The sequence below is a fragment of the Amphiura filiformis genome, chromosome 8 (genome assembly GCF_039555335.1).
Source record: "Amphiura filiformis chromosome 8, Afil_fr2py, whole genome shotgun sequence".
NCBI classification, from domain to species: Eukaryota; Metazoa; Echinodermata; class Ophiuroidea; order Amphilepidida; family Amphiuridae; genus Amphiura; species Amphiura filiformis.
This window is the reverse complement of record NC_092635.1, coordinates 31,966,772-31,991,804: the sequence shown is the minus strand read 5'-3', so window position 1 is coordinate 31,991,804 and position 25,033 is coordinate 31,966,772. Positions and strand designations below refer to the sequence as shown.

The 25,033-nt window shown below is 36.6% G+C and overlaps 1 protein-coding gene across 2 annotated transcripts in view; it reads right to left on the bottom strand.

The window, feature by feature from the left end:
* LOC140158959 (uncharacterized) overlaps window positions 1–21,342 on the bottom strand; it is a 201,847-nt gene extending 180,505 nt beyond the window's left edge. The window contains exon 1 of one of the 2 annotated variants that reach the window (XM_072182253.1): window positions 21,301–21,342. In XM_072182253.1, coding sequence (XP_072038354.1) covers window positions 21,301–21,327 — 27 coding nt within the window. In that variant the 5' untranslated portion in view covers window positions 21,328–21,342. Of the gene's footprint in view, window positions 1–4,987; window positions 5,139–21,300 lie in introns of those variants that run through there. The other variant, XM_072182252.1, reaches the window with a different exon arrangement.
* Between the last annotated feature and the right edge of the window lie 3,691 nt (window positions 21,343–25,033).

Below are 25,033 nucleotides of genomic sequence, written 5' to 3'. Positions count from 1 at the left end.
ATTCGATATGTCTGATGTTCTCTCAGCTCCCACGCTATCCGAGCCCTTAATTAGAGGAATTAAATTATTAAAATATCGTGACTAATGTTAGTGTAGTATTTATGTTGAGTTCAACACTTTCGTAAGTGGCACTTACCGCAATGCTGTATTCATCATGTTTGCAATACAACACTGTCATAAGTGGATGCACTTTTGGACAGTGGATGTTTTGGCAGTACCTTCTCCACTTTCAAGGTCAGCAACTAAGAAACTTTTACATAACTTTTTACATATATTTCAAGTACAAATAGAAAGCTCTCTTCTCCGAAAATTCCAACAAGAATTAAGGGTCCATGTAAATTCCAGTTATGCAAAGAAAACCCATAAAGTCGGTCCCTTTTTACTTGAGTATAACATCAGTAACATTTTTTCAAGTTCTGTTTTCCATCAATGAAACCTTTTCACCAAAGACGCACAATACAGTCCCACATCTCTTTGAAAGTAGAAGCTCTCATGAGCCAACAATATAAAGGTACACGATGTATTGTTAGTCGAAGCAGCCAAAAATTCGATCTTCATCTACAAAGAATCGATTTTTCATTTAAATCAATAATACTTTGAAGTTCATTTTACAAATCATATACTTGGAAAACTTGCTTGATTTACTTGTTAATGAGTTATGTACGTTTTACAAAAGTGTTGTTGTTTCAGCCCTATTTACAACATTACTCAAGAACCACAGGACCTACCAAAGTATATCTGTGATATTTTAATTCTTATACGCAATCCATTCCACGGGTGTATTTTTACGTTATCGACGGATTAAAAAACGGTTCAGGATCAACAACACCACCCATTCAGTAGACGAGTTACGAAAGGTTCCAAGACCTTCAAAAGCGTTTTCATGCAGTGTCCCTTGCACTAAATTGCACTAATATTGGACATTCAGCGCATTTTTCATTATTTAAACAAGGCTTTTTAAACTATGAAAAGTGAAATGTACTTTGTGATATACATTCAATGCAATCAACATTAAAAACAGGCATCTGTCTGATTTCTAATCATATCAATGTGACAGTCACGCTTTCCAAAAATGTACAATGCATGATTAAAAATATACCTTTGTGGAAGCAAGCCATTCACGCCATGATGCTGCGAATCATATTTACAGGAATATGCACTTCTGTACCATCAGGGTATAATGCATTATGATAGTGCATTATGTAATTAAGCTACCATTTTTCGCTTGTTATGGTTGTCAAACATTATAGCCAAGCTTCATATCATTTGATTAATTTCAGTCGTCTTTTATTGATCATCATGGTCGTTATAAGCAAAACAAATTTGTGTTATATTGGTTTTACATTGTAAACTCACGTGGACTGCTTATGTAGTGCGTATGGAGAAATATTTTATGTGGCACAGAACTGTGCATATCAAAGACATTTTTTCACAATTTCTTCTGTATACTTGACCTACATATACCAAATACAACAATGTGACACGATCTGGTCCATGGAGGCATTTTCGACAATTGACTTATATAATTATTACCTTATACTAACATTAGGCTATCATATATTGAAAACACTAAATGTCTAGCATACTTGTTAAAATTATGAAGTTTTGTGATTTCGCTTTTCTTCTGTATTTTATTGTGTTTTTACTCCATATTTTTGCCTTTATCCCAATTTCAAATCGCCACATTTGGCCTCCATTGACAAGATCGTGTCACATATGGAAGAAAATAAAAAGGTGGAAAGCCTGAAATTACATGCTTGTTCATGTCACTATTATTCATATACAATAATATTATCATACCACGTACAGTCTTAGAAGGGTCAAAAATAAAATATCCTATTGTACTATAAACTACTATAGTGTTTCTTGAAGAGCAATTATTGGTTTATTTTCAGTGTTGAAGAACATTGTAAAGTTCAATAAAACATTAAGTGTATATTACTAAAAACTTTCATATAATAAGAACACATTCGGCATAACGAAGGGTTCTTGTTAGAAAACAAAACAATATCTCCCACTCAGTATGGGTCTTCGTAGAACCCATTCTATCATTTTGAAGCAGCAAAGCAATATCTATTAAATCTTCCGAGAAAAGTAGGGCTCCATAGTGTGAATACCTAGAAATTCCATTAATTTATCATACCATTCATTACTATCAGTATTTATGTGAAAGGGTCAGGTTTATCGAGGTTGTGTTTTTGTTTCTTCAAGAATGCCTTCGAAATGTTGAATATTTACGCCAGATGGAACATAGGATACGTTCGCCTTTAAACTTCTTATCGGTTGTAATCCAATAATGACAATGACATTGCCGAATTTAAAACCAGTGAATGTTAATGGTGAATTCGTACCCGCATTCGTATAGGGATATACTTATTTTGAATGTCAAGCAGGATCTTTGAGATATTGCTTTTAATCACTAGTTGTATGCTTAAACTATGTACTGACATTTAAATATCATTGTAGGCGTGATGTTCAATAAAACCAATTTTGTGCCTATTTTTACTTTTTTCTCAAACATTATAGCGCATTGGTGACAAGTAAGATATGTATATTATAGGGGCAAGGACTACAACTACTGCACTGAAAATTCAGCAACTCAAGGCAAGTAGTTATAGATTTATTGATCAAATATTGGTTTTCCCTCATTTTGACTGTATCTCCACAACTGTTGTCTGTGTTGAAATAAACTTTCCAGAGCAGTAGTTGTAGCCCTTGCCCCTATACTATACATATCTTACTTGTCACCAATGCGCTATAATTTTTGAGAAAAATGCAAAAATAGGCACACAATTGGGCAGGGGTGTAGTACCCCCTTAACGAAGGCATAAGGATCGCGCTCACAGTGACTTAAAATCCGTTTTGATTTCACCTTTTTCCACTTGCGACTCCCAATGTCCAACCAGTACTTCATTTCTAATATAATCAGCAGAAATAATCGATATTTCTATTGTGGCTTGCAAAATCATCCATCCATGGGTATAATCGCGAGTTGATTTTGACAAATTGATAGTCTGAATTGACAAATAGTGCAATCAAAACCGAAATTCTGACAAAACTGTGACATATAGCCTGATATGATGTCCTTTAGAAAGTTGGGGCGAATTATGTTACTTTGAAAACCAAAAACGTTGACCCCAGAAAAAGCTCGCGGGGCAAAATGAAGCCTGTAAAAATCGAAGTTCATTTAACACTAGGGTTTGAAAAAAAAATACAGTACCAAGCATTATAGCTTTCTTCTGACATTAACTGAAGAAATGAAAATTACCGCTTGTCATTTGACCAAGAAAATTAATTATAAAGTGAAAAGGTGTAGCGAAAAATGTTGCTTAATTCATCACCGAATTTGATCGTTTCAAGCGCCTAATTAAGTGACTGAGTGGGTCTTGTTGAACAATAGGCATCGACTGACTACCTTTCAGCCTGCTGATGGCATTTCTTTTCATAATGCGTCAGTCAGTAAAAGTAAAGGATTTTCATAACACATAATCGCAAATATGGCTGTGATCCATATCAATCCTTTGTGTCATCCACTATTTAGCACCTCCAGACATACTACTTTTAATTCTCAATCCATTTAACATTATTATCTCTTCTATAATAGCAAGCCTGTGGCAGCTTATCTTTAAATGAAAATCTGTCTAGCGTTCCATTCAAGTAACTAATCATCCATCCCTATGTAGACAACCACTGGCATTAAAGAATACAATGTATTATACAGAGTAGTTAGCCTCACTTGTAATTTTCAAAAGCTTATTACATCTTGAAAATAGAAGCAGCAATTGATATAAAAACAAATATGTGATGCGATCAAGCAAAATCAGTCGGAACTACTGATTTTGAGATATAGCCGAACAAAGGTGCTATTTCCTTTTGTTTCCTGTTGTTTTGGACACTCTTTAATTGCTCATATCTTTAGAACTGCTTGTTCAATTTCAATAGGATTTTCTGCAAAATCTAGCTTTGTAAATGCTTTTTACTTTCATATAAGAAACTGAAAATTTAATATTTCCGAGTTTCGACCGATTTTGCTTGATCGCATCACATATATAATTCCAATATGAATATTAGTACAAAAACAATAATCATTGCCCTTACAGTAACCAAAACGAAATGTAGGTAAATACTAACTATGTATGCAGTAAATAAAATACAGTATTCATCCGAACCAATAGCTTGCAATTAACGGGGATTTGCCATTTGGTCTAATGTCATTTGGTCTAATATCCATTTTGTCTACATCCATTTCGTCTAAACCCATTTGGTCTATATCCACTACGTCCAATAATCATTTGGTCCTTTAACCATTTGGTCCTATAACTATTTGGTCCGATAACCATTTAATCTAATAACCAATAAGTCTAAAACCATTTAGTCTAACAACCATTTAGTCTAATACCCATTTGGTCTATAACCAATAGGTCTAATAGCCATTTGGTCTAATATTCATTTGGTCTACAAACCATTTAGTCTTACAAGCATTTAGTTTATTAATAAATAGACGAAATGGTATTAGACTAACTGGTTATTAGACCATACGAGTACTAGACCTACCGGTTATTAGACCAAATGGGTATTAGACCAAATGGTTATTAAAGAAATATTAGACCAAATGGTTATTAGACTATATGGTTAGTAGACATACCGGTTATTAGACCAAACAATATTAGACTAAATGGACATTAGACTATATGATTATTAGACTACGTGGCAATTAGCCTTTCTGGTAATAGACCAATTGAATATAGACTAAACGGGAATTAGACGAAATGGTATTAGACCAAATGGCAATAGACCCAATTAACGTACACAAATTGATCCCGCCAATGTGAAAGATCCGGGAAAGGATTTGGATGTGTTCTTGATTAGACATCTGTATAGGAAAATACCAATGTATTTTAACGCTTGTTACGTTAACTAGCTACTTAAGCATAAAAATGTTAATTCTCAGACACATACTTATTTCATGTTGAATAGTAAAACTTACCCTGATTTTTTGTTTTAGACGAGGCATCTTGAAAACTGACTGCTATATTCCAATGTATCGCAAAATATTAACAAATCCTGAGAAACTTATCATTCGTCACATTAAATCGTTAGACCTGCAAGATTGGCGGTATTGTCGATCAAACCAGCGAAGTCATGAACACTGGCAACTCTCACTCAGTCAGTCGGCATCTCTTGTTAAAACCAGCACAATTTTACCCACAAAAGGATTGGTCGTCCCTGAGGGCGTGAGTGAGTACATGATCTGATATATCCATCTATCATAATTGAACTTTTATGCAGTAGCCTATCTATGATCATGAAACCAAATTCAATATTTTTCATTTGATTTTGTTTGAACAAAGAACACAGCCAATGTGTCGACTAACACTCACTGTGACATCTTTGCAACAGAGATGAATGTCGCGATTGGCCGGCCTGCGGCGAGATAATCATTTTCATTAAATTCATCGCATACAAAATTCAGGGATTTTGTTCATAGTAATGATGTTTCTGTCTCCATCGCGTGATACATCTAATTGAAAATCGGCTACATCTAGACCGAATCCGTGTAAGCACACCGCGCTTGAACATTAGGGTACACACTTAGGTATAACAACATTCCAACTCAGTGCCTCTGTCACAAAAAAACACCGATCGTTTCAGTTTCACCAGTGCATGCATTTTTTCTTTTACAATTTGGCCATAAGAATATTACAGACTAATTTGATTAAATTCTTAAATCTAGGAGATACCGTATATAGACCACTTGACATCAATGTTTATCAACAAAGGAGAGGGACTCGTCTATCGATATGCTCGAACGAGCCGCTACACTGTTCAATGGCTTTCTTGTATTGTATGAAATGTGGCGGGCGATTTAAAATGCACATGCCCTTAGCAAACTACGATGCGTACGCACACTGCAGGGCAAAGAACAATGTAAATTGTCATAATGCCCGCGCATACTGCCGGGCAATGACGTCACATGCCAAGTGGTCTATAGATTGACATTATATAGAACGCGACTTATTTGGGATAAAATTTTGACGCCCCCATAAATATGTCGGTTCGTGTAGGTTAGAAGGGTATTCTGTACCCCTGAAGAAATTTCGTTTTATTTGAGTCATTTTGATTGAAATAGCTGTCAAGAAAAGTGTATCTCAATAGTTGCATCGTCCACTCAGAAAGGTGGAGCAAATTGTAGCCGTTTCTAAAGATGTTGAACAGTGTGAAAGTGTTCAGTTGGTAAGTACAAGGTGTCCCATGAAAAGGTGAAATGTAGCAAATGAAACGCATTTTGCGATGGTACAACAAAACACAAGTTTCAACTCCGTATCTTAAAAGCTAAAAAACTTAAGAGCGCAAGATGACAGGGGTGTCAAGAGTGGCTAACCATTAAAATAGTGCACATCTGACATGTCTGAAAATAAATCAGCTTTAGAGCTTCTTGACTCTAGACTCTTGTAAGTAACAAAGATGGTCATTAGAGAGGAACACCATTTTGCTGCTGCGTTTATATACTGAAAATATATTGACCATTTTCTGACTGAACTCTTGACATAAAACTGAATAAGTTTGACTCTCTGTTCATCAGAATAAAATACTGTATCTGTCATGCTATAGTTTGGCCTACTCAAATACCCCACCAAATGCATGGTGGTAAAATTTGAGTGTGAACTTGATATCAACAGGGTGTACCAAAGTAGAGGGTACATTAGGTTATGTCATGAAAAGGACATTTATATTTGTTAACATTAAGTTAGATTATTTTCAAAAATCTACATAATAGACACCCGGTTGTTCGTCCAGATTACCCTCGTATCGCTGCTCCGCCCAACTGAGCATGTAATGCTCACTGAAAAGGTCAAGTAAAAAGGTATCAGACGAGACCTCGACTTGGTAATCAGTTTGAGTGCACGGTTAGACGCTCAGCTGAGGGTACTTCTTATGGACTATTGGCGAGTGGAGGCGGCACATAATACGAAACATGTGGCTTGTGGGCGGCACATACAAGGAAGGCGGCTTGAAAACAGGAAGAAGTAGGAAAAAGAGAGAAAAACACTTGTCAGTCACCTATTTACCATGTTTGCGGCGGTACATGCACGGTGGTGTGTAGTAGACAGGAGAAAAGAGGGGTGATAAAGTACAGCAGGCGTTATAACTAAACACAGCCAAATTAAAAAGTCTCCAGTAGTTCCATCCCCATTTAATCACAGTCTGATGAGTTTATGGCAAAATAATTTATATAATAATTTTCTATACACTTTCCTTCGAAGGTTGATACCAAATTTGATATCAAAAGTTTAATCATCGTGAGCATAGGAGCCGTTGTTTGGAATTCCGTGCAATTTTAAAACTTCGGCCCAGAAAAATAATTTGACATGTGTTTTTAATAAATTTGGAGCATGTTTATTTATTTATTTATTTATTTATTTATTTATTTATTTATTTATTTATTTATTTATTTATTTATTTATTTATTTATTTATTTATTTATTTATTTATTTATTTTATTGTTATTCGTTTATTTATTCGTTTATTTATTTATTTATTTATTTATTTATTTATTTATTGATTGATTTATTTATTTATTTATTTATTTATTTATTTATTTATTTATTGTGTGGATGCGATGATGTTGGCCTATTATAAAAGTACATATTATTTTCAACTTGTTCTTTCGTTGTTTTGTTTGTTGCATACTTTTGTACAAGAAATATTGTTGAAATTTACATAGTTTACAGAAAAAAAATCTTGTCAAATTGTGGGATAGGCTTTTACGATCTGAATTTTTTTTTAATCCCATAGGAAAATGGCCGAAAAACGGCTTGTGCCCCACAATCAGACCCGGTGCCCCTCCCCACATCATAGTGGGTGCCCCCGCCCCTCCCATTATGATGACCCACGCTACGCCACTGGACGGGAGTTCATAACAAGTAGTGGGGTTTTAACGGGTTCGCCGTCGGACAAGTTTAAACCTGTCAAGCTTTCGTTAGGAGTAGCTGTGAATTTTTTAAGGACATGTTGCCGCTCCTTGCCTGATGGCTCTGAAAAGAGCCGTTAACTGCATACTGTTCCTTGTCAACAGAGAACAAGCATATCTCGCCTATCTGCTCAATTTGAAGGTTTCACTGAAGACTGCCCCTTGACCAGACATTACCATCTACTCAGTGAGAAGATAGGCTTGATCTGTCGATACCAGCAGAATAGAATATGGTACAAGCAAACTACAGAAAAATTGGAAATATGTTGAAGACTTTATCAGAGAAAGACAAGAAGCAGAATGGGAGCTGGAATAAATAAAGAAGTAAAGAAGACATTAGATATTATATCAAGAGCGACGCTACGAGCTGTGGCTGGCGAGAAACAACAAGGCGTTTTGTGGTTGGGAAAGTTATAGCCAATTTGAATTTCTCAAACCCTCAAGGGTGAGGAATTTTCACCCAGCAGATTCTGAAAAAGTACACTCCTGGCTATCCAACTCAAAAAAAATAATATATATATATACAAAATTTCCAGCTCATAAAAAAATCCAATATTTCTGCCAGACTAACAGTTGTTACATAGCAACCACCACCAGATGAGTGCGAGGTGAATTCGTGAAAGACACACATCTGGTGCCATCTCATAAACGATCATTCGTGTTATCCAAACTTTCGAACTTGTGTGATACTTGTGAAAAACCCTCGAGCAATTTTAGTTACATACATGTACTTGACATTTGCTGACGGCGATCTCGTATTTTACTTGGCTGTCATGGATACTCGTGATATTCAATACATGAAGCGCAGATACAATGTTTATTCGACCATTCAGAAATGGCAAACATGACTATCGTTTTAAGTGATACATTACTGTCTAAATGACGTTTTTGATTCTTTCCGCATATGATTCATATACGTGCTGCTTAGACTGAAGGATTCCGTTGACATCAAGGCCGTTTTGCTGACGGGTTTTGCTCAATATACAGGCAATTGTAATGTCTTAGTACAGTAGGATTTCATATCCTCATCTCCTGGGGGCGCAGATTTAACCCAGATATATACTGCGCCAAAAAAGTATCCTTACACTTGGAAAAATAATCTCAATTTCAAAACTGAACAATATTGGGGTATATTAGTTTTTTTAATAGATGCACTATCTAATCCTGCATATTAGACACCACAGTGAATACAATGAGACCTCACAGACGTAAAGTTACAAGCAATTGAATAGACGACGTCCAGTTTTAAAAGTGACAAACTAGCCTATTCAAGGCGCAAGGATTCCAACAATCGTAACAAAGAAACAACACAGTTTCTTCAATGAAGCTTTATTTAAAGCAGTTTTTATTTCAGTTTTTACTTCTCTGTAACTTTCATAACTTTCATTTGATTTGTCAGTTCATTTGTTTCATTTCTCTTTTGTTCCTTTTGTTTTAAATTAAAGGCACGACTCAAACCAGATGTCTAGTTTGTGGAATTTTGAATAGGTCAGTTTGTCACTTTTGAAATTGGACCTTCGTCCAATCAAATGCTTGTAATCTTACTTCTTGAAGTCACATTAGATTCAATGGGGTGTCATAATGTGCCGGAGTAGATAGTGCATCTATAATTTTAAACAAATTAATTTATCCAAATATGGTTTAGTTTTAAAATTAGGATTTTCTTCCAAATTTAAGGATACTTTTTTGGCGCAGTATATTTTTACATTCATGGAATGACCTTTGACCGTTTTGGGTACACAACTCATTCTCCACATAGGTGAAGAGAGAATGGCCAAAAAGTGCTCTAAAAAAGGGGGAACTGGCAACTACCGTCCTACCAGCTAATTTTGGTATTTTTGAAAAGTATAGGTCCTTACCATCTCCCAGATATAAAATTACCCAAAATATCTGTGGGGGAACATGCTGGAATGACGTCATCAAAATGGCCGCCCAAAATTACAAATTCTAGCACACCATACTGGAAATGGCTTTATTTCATTAGTTTTTGATACATTTTGAGTTACTTAAAGTTCCAATTTGTTATAATATTCAATTTGTAAACATACCTTACTTATCTAGAGTTAATCTAGACACGTTGGAAGATCAGAAATGATAGAGGGCGCTCTCAATATGGCCGCCAATTAGCCAATTATGAAGTTTACATGATTTAAACAGATAAAACATGGCAAAACTTACTCCCTTTTACTTAATATGATATTTATATACTTTGCAGATGTTTGGTATATGCTATAATGCTCTATTTATCCCATATAAACTATTTCAATTTGCACATTATATTATTTATTAACCAATATCTGATTGCGGAATTATTCAAATGTTTAGCTTAACTATATGATAACAGCAATATACATACATAAAAAGTGTAATACGCACTACTTACAATTAAAGTTGCAAACTAATAAAATACAACAAGGTTGCCAGACAGACATACCCCCACTCCACACCCCCACCCCACTCACTCCCATCTCCTATACACATTCACGTATAATCGCCTCCGACGGATACATTTCTTTAAAATAGCATATATTCAAAACTTTGTATACCAACATATACTTGATCAACTTTTCTAAAATAGGAGAAAAGGAGGGCACAATGAGGGGCCTCTTTGTTTTTGAAACACCATGTACATGCACTTGCGGTCGTTTGCAGACCTCCAGGAACTAAGGACGGTCTCACATTGCAGAGTGGTCCGCGGTTTGAATGTGAAGTGCGAGTGTGTGTGTCCCCGTTTGCTGGCAAACACCTATGCACCCCATACACAACTACTACACACAACCGCGTGCAGCTTTTTACAGTTGCGTTGTAAAATCTTTCTAGCTAAGAAAGCTGGAAGAAATAGCCGAGACTGACCAGGTGGAGAATAACGAACATGAGGAGGACAAGAAAAAATAAAGATCAAATACTTCATAAAGCAGTTGGCAAACTTTGTCCAGAAGTGGAGAAGTTGTACAATAATGTACAAGAAATTGATCTTGACGCATCATCAGCATTTGTTCCTGTCTCACTTCAGGCAGCTCTGCAGTGGCTTTTAGATAAGAAAGCATTTGAATCAACAGATCAAGAATGTAAGTCGGCAGATGATGTGAGACGTCGATACATTAAACTAGCTGAATGCCTTATCTACTGCAGTCGCCGCGGTAAGAAGCAGGTAATACTACCGTTTCACATTGGGCTCATGCCCCAACTGCCTCATGAGTATGGCAGCAGCAGCTTAATTAAAACTCTTATTGCTTATGGTATGTGTGCTCTATGATGAGCTTCGCAGATTTTAAACAGTGACACAGAAGAACAGGTAGCATATGCTGCAGATGATGTGTATGTACCACCACGACTTCTGCCCAGGATATCGTCTTCAGGCAGGAGGGTGATGACAATGAAAATATCAATGGAGACACTGTAGATAGAAAAAACTTTACCACTAAATGGCAAGAGCAGAATTCCAAGAACATCCCTTGATGGATAGACAAACAGAATCTACAAAGTTTCAGCGTACAGAACGCAGAAGTGCTTGGAGACTTCATTTTTCGCGAAACCGATAAATCGACCAGAACCAAAGCGGATGCCTAAGAGCAACTTGATCGGTTTGAGCTATTTCATTGTATAAAACATTTAGGAATTCCTACGTCAAATACCACATGGAAACTTACCAATCCAGAAGGGTGTGCATTTTGTGCACTCAGGTCGTTCCATTTTGGACAGGCTACCATGCAACAGTATATCAATACAATTCAAATGCTGTTGCTGTAGCTACATATCCACCCATAATTGAGTCACCTCCTTCTGACATGAGAACATTTTACACTACACTAAAGAGAAGAAAAGATCTGGCAAAAGTGTGGTCAATAATGTCTTTTGGTTTTGGTTATAATAGTTGTATACAGTGGCACATGTGGTAAAGCTGAACAGAGACAGGAGTTTCCTTATCTTGTCATACGGCTAGGTGGATTTCATTCATCGCTTCTAATGTACTGGACGCGACGACTTTGGGGCAATTTGGTTTGAAAGATAATGTTGGCAGATTCAGAAATGTACGCTCCTGCCACTGTTGAAAGTATGTTAGCTGGAAAGAAATTTTATCGAGCCACAAGAGGTCTTACTCTTGTGTCCCACCAGAAACCATTGGTCCCCTCTTACCAATTTTAGCAGAGTATATTACATGGGATTGGTATTCGGCAACATCAATGCTGAAATAGAAGGCAATTGGAAACTACATCCCGGAACTCAAGTTAAATACGCTCTCTTACTTATCTGTGGCTGATCGGCAGGACTATTCTCGTTGGCGATCACTATAATGCAACAGAGATGCTATATTCACTACCAGATACAGTTCAAGAGGCGTTTTCCAATAAAGGGTTTTCAGTCAAGCAATCTCCAGGAACATTTAAGGGCATATGGAGCCGGGAGTGGAATCCACCATCATTAAGGATACCAAGAGTGATAGTGACAAGAAGGGGATCTGATGTGCTTCGATGGACATGCCACCTTCTTGATCAATATAGTGGTACACAATGCAACTTCGCAGTGGCACAAAGTCAACCACAACAGAGTCACATGAACAAACAAAACCAGCAATGATGACAAAGGATGAAGCTCATACCCAGCAAATTCTTAAGCATATGGGGGCATTTGGGAGATAACAGGGCAGATCCATTCGATGTAGAGTCACATCCTGAATTACTAGTTGATTTAGGTAGTGGTCTAGTACCGTAGCTGTTTTTGAAATCAGCAATTCCCTGTTGAATGCTGTGGATAAAGGGCGAATGGTGATGGGTGACTTATGACGCATGAATGTTTAACATAATATACAGAACTTCCAAGACGTTGCAGAAGCCTTCCGCACGAACATTACAAAGTTGCTTGAAACTGCACAAGTGGTACATTTTTTCTATGATGAGGAAACATCGCCCAAAGGTGAAAGAGGCCCCGCAGAAAAGGGCAACGGCAAACACAAGTATCCGGTTGAAGGGACTCGGCCACTTCCATATGGAAATCATTTATGGGATTGTCATCCAACAAGTCACAAATGGCAAATGGTTAGGCTACACATCTGCTCTTACAACCAAATGTGTGACATCTGCAGATTTGCTTGAAGTTTAAAAGTTGTTTTTCACACATGAGCTCCATTCAGTGGACTTTGAAAAGAAAATGAATGCCAAGAATGCAACTGGAGGGATAATCATTCAATCACCAGACACTGATGTAATGGTTCTATTAGTACGCTCGTACATTACATGCCACGGATGCGAGCGGTTCTTGAAATTTGGATGCAGACTGGAAGGATTACTAAAACCATTGACCAGCGGAGAATGATTCCCATTCATATTGCTATTGTCATCAGTTTGTGGTGTGTTACCTGCAGTACACGCTCTCACTGGCTACGACACAGTGTCGTCATTTTTTGGCGTAGGCAAGAAGAAACTGATGCAGACAGAAACAACAAGATTCAGACCCTGCGCATCAACAGGCATTGAATGGGGAAGCTCATAATTTGTTAATTGGCGGCCATATTGAAGGCGCCCTCTATCATTTTTAATGTTCCAATGTGTCTAGATCAACTGTAGATAAGTAGATAATTTTACGAATTGGATATATAAACATATTTGTCCTTTAAGGAGGTACTACACCCCTGGCCAATTTTGTGCCTATTTTTGCATTCTTCTCAAAAATTATAGCGCATTGGTGACAAGTAAGATATGTATATTATAGGGGCAAGGACTACAACGACTGCACTAAAAATTCAGCAACTCAAGGCAAGTAGTTATTGATTTATTGATCAAATATTGGTTTTCCCTCATTTTTGACTGTAACTCCACAACTGTTGTCTGTGTTGAAATAAAATTTCCAGTGCAGTAGTTGTAGTCCTTGCCCTATAATATACATGTCTTACTTGTCACCAATGCGCTATAATTTTTGAGAAAAATGCAAAAAATTGGGCAGGGGTGTAGTACCCCCTTACGTAACTCAAAATGTTTGACAAACTAATGAAATAAAGTCATTTCCAGTATGGTGTGCTAAAAATTTGAAATTTTGGGCGGCAATTTTTATGACGTCATTTGTTATAAAACAACATCCGTGGCCAGTAAAATATTTCGTTTGGGGTAAATAGAGCATTATACTACCTGACAAACATCTGAAGTATATATTAATATTATTTTAATTTAAAAGATCGTTTTTGTCATGTTTTGTTTTAAATAAATCATGTAAAATTAATAATTAGCTAATTGGCAGCCATATTGAAAGCGCCCTCTATCATTTCTAATGTTCTAATGTGTCTAGATCAACTGTAGGTATGTAAATAATGTTTACGAAGTGGATATATAACATATCTGACTCGATATGTTTGATAAACTAATGAAATAAGGTCATTTCCAGTATGGTGTGCTAAAATTAGGGGGGCCATTTTGATGACGTCATTTCAGCATGTTCCCCCACAGATATTTTGGGCAATTTTATATATGGGAGATGGTAAGGACCCATACTTTCCAAAAACACCAAAATTAGCTGGTAGGACGGTAGTTGCCACTTCACCCCTAAAATGAGTCTCAATCTGCTGGCCTAACAACACGAGGGTCAACTATTGAGCCGTGATTGTCAAATAGAATCACATGAACTGTGCCAATGCATTGAGATAATTGATTTATTTATAGTGATATTACATCTATTAAAAAGACTAGCTTGCGTGTGACGTCAGAGCAACGGCGTGTTGTGATTGGTTGCTGACCTGCGCAGTACGGCATTTTTGGTCTCGTTGACAGTACGCAAACTAGTCTTTTTAATTCGGTTTTCAATTATAGAAGTATTTTTATCACCGCATTAAAGAAACTAGATTTAATAGTCTGCAATTTGATTATTGAAAAAAACCAATGCAATTAACGAATAACTTCGTGATTGCCATTTCTCCGTTACAAGAACATTTTAATTTGCAGTTGGGTAATGGGAGTGATATGTAAATATATGAAGCACCTTTCATCAATAACTAGTTTTATATTACTTCATGAATGACATAAGTAATATAGTGCTGAAAAAGAAAGGTTACTTTACAAACACTGTTTCCACAATTAGACTATAAATTATCATTTTTCTGAGCAGATGTAATGTAAGGGTTCATTTGTGCCGTATTTTCCAGCTAAAAGTGTTACATAACCTCACCGTACCTCTATCCCACCTCACACATTACTTCACCCCTACCCACTATCCCCACCTCTTCCCCACCACACCGACTCCTTATACTTCACACTTCACCCTACCACAACCACGCCATCCCTACCCCTTCCACAACTCCAATACCTCACCCATATCTCATCCCTAATCACTACCCCACCACACCCTACCCATTCCCACCGCAGCACTACCCTACCCTCACCATAACCTACTATTACACTATCATACCCCCACTACACCATACACTACCATACCCCTAACCTCACCATACCCCTACCCACCCCTACCCATGCACAGTGTATTACACACCCTATCCCACACAATGTCGTAGTAAGATTGAAAAATCTAAAATCTTTAAGCATGAAAGTAGATCGAGGTTTCACAATAAATTACAAACATTTGCCTATATCCATACAAAAACTAAAAATTCGTCGTTTGTCTCAATTTGTTAGTTGAGCATCTTTTTAAGTCATAATCATGGTTTTCATTATGGCGATTACGATGATTATCAAAACTACACTCACGCTTTTGATGATTCTTAATGACGTACTCGTGTGTAAATTAAAACGGTTATGTTATTTGATATGTTACAACTTTGATAACTCTTTTGTGTGATTAGGATCATTGTTGAATATTTCGAGGCATGTAATAATAATGTTCTAATAAATTGAACAAGCTTGACTTATTCTCTAATAAAAAAATCTCGCAGCAATATAAAATGTTTTTCGTTACGTGTTTAGCTCACTTGTGATACAGGCCTTGCCGTTTGAGGCGAGCGATCGCTCTCGCTCGCCACCGCTCGCCCAAACTCGAACTCGATTTCTAGTGAGCGATTTTCCACTCGACGTAGACACTAAATATCACTCGCTGCAAACTCTCCCAAAATCATCCATCGAATCAGCCATTTCAGCATTTAATCGATAAGGGTGCCCCTCCAAGCATAGAAAGTCAAAATTTTAGCGCGCTTCGCGCGCATTTCAACACAAATACATAAATACCGTTTTAAGACCGAAGCTTTACTTGGTTATACCCAAGTAAGTCATATTTTTCAAGCTCACGCACGAATGCACAGAAAACCCACTGTTATGAGAAAACAACATTTTAATCTTTAATGTTTTATGTCAAGACTATCAAACCATTAACAACAGTTACCTAATGTTATGTAATGCTGTCGGGTTGGCGCCTAGATAGCTATTTACCTCCCGCTTGGAGGTCTGGAAATCTTGATTTGAAGCTACATTTAACTAACAGGGCATTCCAAATGCCTGCAGAATATGGAAGAAATTATCTTCTGTGGGAGACCAAGATGTACCGTGGAATCGTGCGATTTTATAAAACGCCTTAGGTATCCACACATGTTTGAGCCATCTAACTAACCTATCATTAATTGAAACTGTTTTGTCATCAATGACATTGTGTATCAAAGAAATCAGAATATGGATGACATTTAATTTCTTAAAATTAAACATCGACAAGACAGAATTCTTGGTTATATCATCACCTAACTTCAAACGCCAAATGCCTCATGTATGCCTTCGCATTGGAGATGACATCGTCCACCCCTAAACTAGTGTCAGAAACCTGGGCGTTATCTTTGATGATGGTATGACATGTATGAGTATATTGCCGCAGATAACTTCATTTTCCAAGAACATCACATGTTACTTACTCGGATCCGTCTCTTTCTTAATGAAGCATGTAATTGTATATAAAAGCATGCTTTATGTGTTAAAAAGGTTGGCATGAATATGGACCAATATCTTGTTAAATCGATATCATTGTACAATCAATCCCGTCCCGGCTTGCGTTATGCAACCGACACGCGACACTACACGTCTCTCTGTACCAAAAATCAACCCTAAAGACCTGAAATCAGCTTTCGAAAAGAGTTTTTCTCTCACCGCACCTGCACTCTGGAACTCAATTCCATCTTAACTCCGTTCTGCTGTTTCTCTGCCAAGTTTATATATTTGTAAACCAATATAAGTGAGGACATTATTCTATACTATATGTACAATGTGAGGATAGTAAATAAATGTGAGGATCTTTATATCCTCACATTTCTATTGTGTCAAGGTCACTGTGCTTTCTTGCCCTGTGGGGCCCTTCTATATTGGAACTCATTTGGAGTGTTTAGTCACCGTATGGGAGTCTCCGGCCTCGGGCCTCCCGGCCAGGCGGCTATGATGTTTATTGTTGATACTGGGACAACTAGAAATATGTATCCACACAATAGTTACCTTTTTCAATCTTTGGTGCTGAACCAGGTTCTGGAGGTCAATTTCACAATTTCTCTTAACTATATTGTCTACTTTAATTTTTACCGAAAAGTTCAAAATATTGTCACTAAAACACACCCATCTTAGTGACATCTCTCACAGTTTTTCAAGAAACGTTTTTATTAAAGTGTAGTGTTTTGTTTTATATATTTATCTATATTAAATTAACAGGTAATCTCATATTATTGGAATATTTCTGGTCTCTCTGGACATGCTTGATGGACATGACTTCTCCCGTGACACCTGCTCTAAGTACCAATTAACAACGAAACTCTTAATAATGGCGTGTAGCTACTTCCAAATAATCCAATCCAATTGAATTAAATCGATTTATCATTTATGGAATAGAAATGTTAGAGATTTTAACTTAAAACGACATCCGTGAAAATTGACCTTTGTAAGACACATACTTTTATATGTCCTTGCCACTTCTGTATTTCAAATAATAAAAACACTATCTGATACGACTTGACACGTGATTGTTGATCTTTTGGAGAACTATTCTTAATTGAAGATCAACAACCTATCGGCCGAGAGTTAATTGGATTCTGGAAACTATATTCCAAGGCCAAGATGCGTTAAACACTTTAAATATAGAGTTGTTGTGGGCGTATTTGCGAAACATGAACGACACCAGAAAGGAGATACATTGTTGTGAAATGTACACCCTAAATCTAAACTTAACTTAAGGGTTTACGAGGTATTGTTGGTCGAAGCAACCAATAAACTCGATTTTCATTATCTGAATCAATATATTATTGACAAATAACACTTTGGTGTTTTGCAAAAGTTCATTCTACAAATCATATACTTTGAAAAGTTGCTTAATTTATTGTTGTTAATGAGTTATGTACGTTTTACAAAAATGTTGCTGTTTCAGCCCTCTTTACAACATAACTCAAGAACCACAGGACCTAAAAAAATATATCTGTGATATTTGAATTATTCTACACGCTCACTATGAATTGAGCAATGCAATTTTTGCTAAAGCTCACTACCATTCGCAAGATGCTCTGTGAACTATTTTTGTTTGATTTGATTATTTAACTTTGTTAACAATTTAAAACTATTCCATGAGAGATATGAGTGACCCTGCACTTTTTTATTCAACGTAAAATATTCGATGTAACATGTCCATGTTATTTAATCTATTCCCATTATATGTCCAATAATGTTTAAGTTCTAACAAATTATTTATTATTCCACTGTACTGTCTTCACATCAGCCTTTGACTGATAATCCATTGTTGAAATCGGAACATTTTCATTTTGAACAGATGTATAGAAAACTCTTTGACCACCTCCGCTTTTGCTTTTTGCTCATAACTCAAGGATGTCGCAGGTAGGTCGAACTTGGTCTTAAAGCCCCTTTAACAAGAACTGCTATAGGACACGAGCGTAGAGAAGATCCAGCAGACATTACTGTTACAAAATAAATACGCTGTACTATATATTGTTTTCGTCGTTAATGTAAGACCAAAGATTGATGACCAATTTATAGCGTCGTTGGTAGAATTAGCGTTAATGCATGCAGTTGCGTTTAATGATAAACGGCATGTTTTCTCCCACAGTGGTATCAACGCACACTGCCTATGGTATCTCATTTCTTACATTCGTTTTCAATTTTCCGGCTTGTTTATCTTCCTGGTAAGTGTTCCGCTAAGATGGAAGTGTAAACAACGCATTTGCAGATGTTGACGATTACCCATGTATTCATCTTTTTTATGATAAAGAAAATACATATCACTAACAATAATTTTTTTTGTCACCGAGAACCAACATCAACATGAAATAAATCATATCAGCATGACTCTATTGACACTATATCAAATACTAAGTTTAAGGGCTACAATTAAGCCTCTATTAATTAGGCATTCAAAACAATCACGACAATAACGTATAAGCTGATAATCCTCACACTAATCCTGACACTAATATCATTAGACATTTACGTAGATGGAAATTTGGACTCAAACACATCCTATACGTTCTGCTGGCAAAGACACGATATTTAAGAAAGGTACCAAGACCTTTAATAGCGTTTGCTTATAAAAATTATTCTGAATTACATTGTATGTAATATTCCATCACTAACTATTGGCATTTCAACGTATGCTCCATAATTTACGCAATGCTTTTATAGTATGAAAAATGCAATGTAAACATCTCAAAAAAAGTAACTGACCCCCCTTAAATAATGACCATTATTCAAAAACGGGTGATTGTATTATACAAATCTGTAAAATGCTTTGGAAGGAGAATTTATTTCTGCACATTTTGACACCTCATTTGTAGCAATTAACTAAATATTGACGTCACAGCGTACATTTAAATCAATGTACCCCAAGATCTGAAAGTTGCAGTAAATTCTATTGATTTTGCATTCAGTGTAATGGAAGGAAACCGGTGTAATGATATCTGAGTGGTTTTGTATTGTAAAAATTTGTATGTAAGTGCAACTTTCAAATCAGGACCTCGCTACATTAAATTTACCGGTGTTTTATTGTTTTCTGGGCTATCGTATCAAATGAGGTGTCAAAATGCGCAGCAATAAATTCTGCTTCCAACGCATTTTTCAGATTTACAATACAATAGCCCCATTTTGAATAATGGCCATTGTTTAAGGGGGGTTAGTTACTTTTTTTGAGATGTTTACTTTGGGAAATACATTCGATGAGTCTTCGATGCAATTAGAGTATTCTTTCGAGTATTCTAAAAACACCCACCTGACTTTTTTCTAATCACATCAATATTGTACTTTCCAAAAATGTACAATGCGTGTAATAACTATACCTTTTTGAAAGCAAGCCATTTTGGGATGCTGTGAATCATACTTTGCTAAGGCGTACTTTGTACCAGGGTATATAACTTGTGTGTTTGTAATTGACTAGCAATTTCTTACTTTATTAAGGTTGTCAGACATCGGGGCCATGCTTTACATCAGTTGCTTAATTACAGTCGTTTTTTTATTGATCATCATGGTGTTATAAGCATATTTGTATAATATTGGGTTTACGTGTAGCGCACATGGACTACTTAAGCAGTGCGTATGGAGAAATATTTTGTTTTACTATGGCATAAGACTGATCAGCCCATTTCTTCAAATTTCTATGTCCTATATCACTTTTTCGCAATTTTGTCTACACTACATAATATTAATCACAACCATATTGTGCATACAAAATCCAAAGGTGAAAATCCTGAAATTTAATCTTCGTTTATGTTAATTTTAATTTTAGTTAAAGGCCCATTCAGTGATCCCAGCGCAAGTGTAAAAAAATTAAAATTGTTTATAAATTGCTTAAAAGTGAAGGATAAGTCATTCAAATTGTCTTTTGGTATTTTGGAAATGACAAATTTGTCAAAAAACGAAAAAAAACAGCAGTACTGACGAAGTTAAAACCCCATTCAAATACATGTAGCTAATTTAAACACTGTCAGTATCTAAATGACAGATTCGTGTAAAATGTCTTATTTTGTCTTAAATACACGGCTTTCGGCTGAACCATTCGCAGGCTATGTTAGCACATCTATGACAATGACAAAGGTACCAAAATCTGAATTTTGATGATTTTTACGATCGTCCGGATGAGCAAATCACTGAATGGGCCTTCAAGTATTAAAAAATATTCTCCCCCTTTGCCAAATGATACATAGCAAAATCCTACATACATAGCATTTGGCATTTTATTATTTTACGTTATTTAAAAATTAGAACGCATACCAAATGTTAAAATTCTTATTTACAGCCAAAGGATTATGATTCAGCTATATTTCATTTGGCAAAACATTAGTTTTGTATTTTTCTAGAATAGGGAGTAACTAATTAAATATAAAACGGTTCATTCTCAGACTGAATAAATTTATATTCAATAATTTAACTTACCCTGACTTTTTGTTTTAGACGAGGCATCTTGATAACAGAAGAATATATTCCAATGTATCCTCACATCAAATCCTTTATTATACTTGAGAGATCGGCGCTTTTGTCGATCAAACCAGCGATTACATTCACGAACGAGGGGAACTCTCACTCACTCAGTCAGCATCTCTTGTTAAAACCAGTGTAATTTTACTCACCAAAGGGTTGGTTGTCCCTGAGGGCGTGAGAGACGTATGATCCGATATATCCATCCATCATAATTGAACTTTCATGCAGTATCTTTAATGAAACCAAATTCGATATTTTCCATTTGATCCTGTTAGAACAATGAACATGGCCAATGTGTCGACTCATAGTCACTGTCACGTCTTTTCAACAGAGATTAGTGTCACGATTGGTCGGCCTGCGGCGAGATAATCATGTTCATGTAATTCATGGTATGTAAAATACAGGAATTTGTTTTCATAGTAATGTTTCTGTCTCCTACATACCTGTAATTGAAAATTGTCTGCATGTAGAATGAATCCGTGTGCGTACACACCGCTTGAACATTAGTGTACTTTCTTAGGTATAACAACATTCCACTCAGTGCCGCTATCAAGACAAAATTATAAAAACACCTATCATTTCAGTTTGATTTACTATTGCATGAATTTTAATTTACAATTTAGCAATCAGAATATCACAGACTAATTTGATTAAACTCTATACCCCAGGAGATCGACATATATAGAACGCGCCTTATTTGGGATATAAATTTGACGCCTCCATACATAAGTAGGCTCTCGTATGTTAAATGATACTTAGTACACCTGGAGAAAGTTCGTTTAACCAGGGATATGATTTAACTTTATAGTTATTTTGATTGAAACAGCTCACAAGTAAAAGGTCATCTCAATAGGTGCATCGTCCAGTTAATTTCAGCCTGGAACTCGGAGTAGTCTGAAGCCCATGGGTCACGTGCGTATTTATAAATATAGTCAAAGCATATTGAATACCTAATATAGTCAAAGCATATTGAATACCTATTATTGTTTCTGACATTTCAGGTAATTTCATCGACAAAATTAAAAACGTAGTTCACCAATGTATTTACATTTATGGATTCCTTTATGGCCAGACGAATAATTTAACATACCTTTCAACAGGATTGGAATATTTTAACTTTAGTTGACCCCTATCAAAATTACCAGAACTTTGAACATATTGAAGGGGGCATCCCATGCCAAATATTATTCAGTATCCTTCAGGCAAGGATTTGGTCACGGAACATTACCTCTACTAAATTGTACAACATTATGCAAATACAAAAACGTCAAAATGCAAATAAACTCTTGCGCAAGCAGGTGCGTACCACTGTGCGAAATTGCAGCTCGATGCGTCGAAGCATGGTGAAACTTATAGCCGGACACACAAGATTTGAAACGATATTGTAACATTTACATAAGATAAAATGTTAGATTTTACTGTCAGATATGTTCCCTTTTAATTTGAGCCGAACAACTTGTGTATAATCACAATGATCTAATGTACCGGGATACGAAAACTAATATTACACAACATAATGTAAAATTATTATTGAATGATGGTATCGAACTTCGTCGTTGGCAATGAGACCGTATTGGCTCAGAACGCAAGTTTAAAAAGTGTGCAAGGTTCGGAAATATAGCATTTACTTCAATATCCAAGAAGGTCGTATTTGACCAAGCGGGATTTCCCCCTGGTAAATCCCAATTTTAATGAAATGTCACTTTCGATATGTTTAAAGTAATGAACTTCATTTTCACGCTGGATAAAATTCGAAACTGATCAAACTTTGAAGAACTGTCTATTTCCTTTTTTGTATTTATCTCCGGTTTTGTCTTTCCCATCCGAAATCTCCGCGGTTTTTAATTACAGCGTTATTTAAAAAAGAGGCTATGTTCATATATGACGATCGTGGTGAAAGAAGTATTCATTTACGAAGGCTCCTTCATGTTATTTTTACTCTAACTGCTTGAAATCATGTTACAGGGCTCTCTTGAAATGGTTTGTGGCGCTGTGTGTGTTCCATTTAACACAGAATCACATAGTGCACCAAATAGTGGATGAACTTGTTGAAAGTGAAATAAGGCAGCCAATTTACTTGAGCATTTCTGCCACTATTAACAATCTTCGTATGGATTTGACCGCTAATCCATCAAACACAAAGTTGTGTACATACGCTAGATAACATTAATGTATTCATCAAAGGTCTTATTGACTGTGCGGTTCAGTAGGAATAAAAACGTTCTAATTAAAACTTTCACTGTATTTACCCCCACAATTTTCATTTATATTTTATATTGGTAGTCAGTTGACATTGATGTCAAAAGTATAAAGATGATAAAGAACAGGTTTGAAATTTAAAAAGGGAGAAAGGGAGAGGGGATTTAGCTGACAGAATGTTAATATAAACAGTACTACAGTCATGGACAAAAGTTTGGAATATTTTTTTTTTTTGCATAGCCCTGGTTTTAAGTGCAGATTTCTTACCATCAATGACCCGTCAGCTATGCAAAATAGATCACGGGTAGGTGGCTGGCAAGATCTTAGGTATCATTCCATATCACACATTGCGTAATGTAGGACAATGGCTTCTTATGCCTGACCAATGAACCATCGGCCATCCTTTTTGCAGTTATTTTAGCGATATGTTTCATAAGGTTACATTGGCTTTTTCATAAACGTGTGAAGAAACCAGCTTTACTTTGGTGCATCTGTCTGTTGTATACGATATTTCTGATCATGGGGTGCGAGTTGAGCACGGATTTATACGCCCGCGTCCTTAACTTACGTAATCGCGGCTACAAGCAGAAGGATATTGGAGCCGTTTTAGGAATTACACAAGGTGCAGTTTCTAAAATGTTGAAGAGACGTCGAGAGACCGGAACTACTACACCTAGACCATTGGCCGCACAAAGCCTGCATCTCGGCAACGAAGAGAATGGCTGAGGTCCATAAACGCGCCTGTTACCTGGAAACTTGTTAACAATAGACTGGTTAGTGTAGGTTTTTGCACAAAGTGACCAATAAGAAAGCCGATAATGCTGCAAAGACATCGGCATGCGCGCTTGCGTTGGTCACAGAGACACAGGAATTTGACAGTAGGCCACTATCCTAATGTGATCTTCAGTGACGAGGCCCGGGTCCTCCTCTACATACAAGATGACCGAATCAAGGTCCGAACACAGGTTGGTCAAGCCCTGCTTGGAAATTGTATCCAGCCTAGAGTCCAGGGAGGTGGTGGTGAAATCACAGTATGGGAGCATTTCACAGTAGGTCAAAATCACACCTCTACATGCTAGAAGGACACATGAACCAGGACTGATACCTGCATGTTCTTGATACAGTTATGCTTCTGTTTGCAAGAAGAGACTTTGGGAACAATTTCGTGATCCAAGATGACAAAACCACCGCGCATAGAGCCCGACGCATGAGGGAATTCCTTGAAAATGAGAATGTAGGACACCTGGACTGGCGGCTTTGAACCAGGATATGAACCCTATAGAGAACTTATGGACAGAAGTATCCCGCAAGTTAGGTAACATGGACAACCAACCAAACACCCTGCAAGGAACCTTGGTAAACCAGTTCGACGGAATGCCACGTCGCGTACGTGACCTTGAGCTGGCAAGGGGTGGACACACCAAATATTGAACTGTGTTTTCTCAAACAAGCTACTTATCTGAACATGTTACAGTGAGAGTTTAAGTTT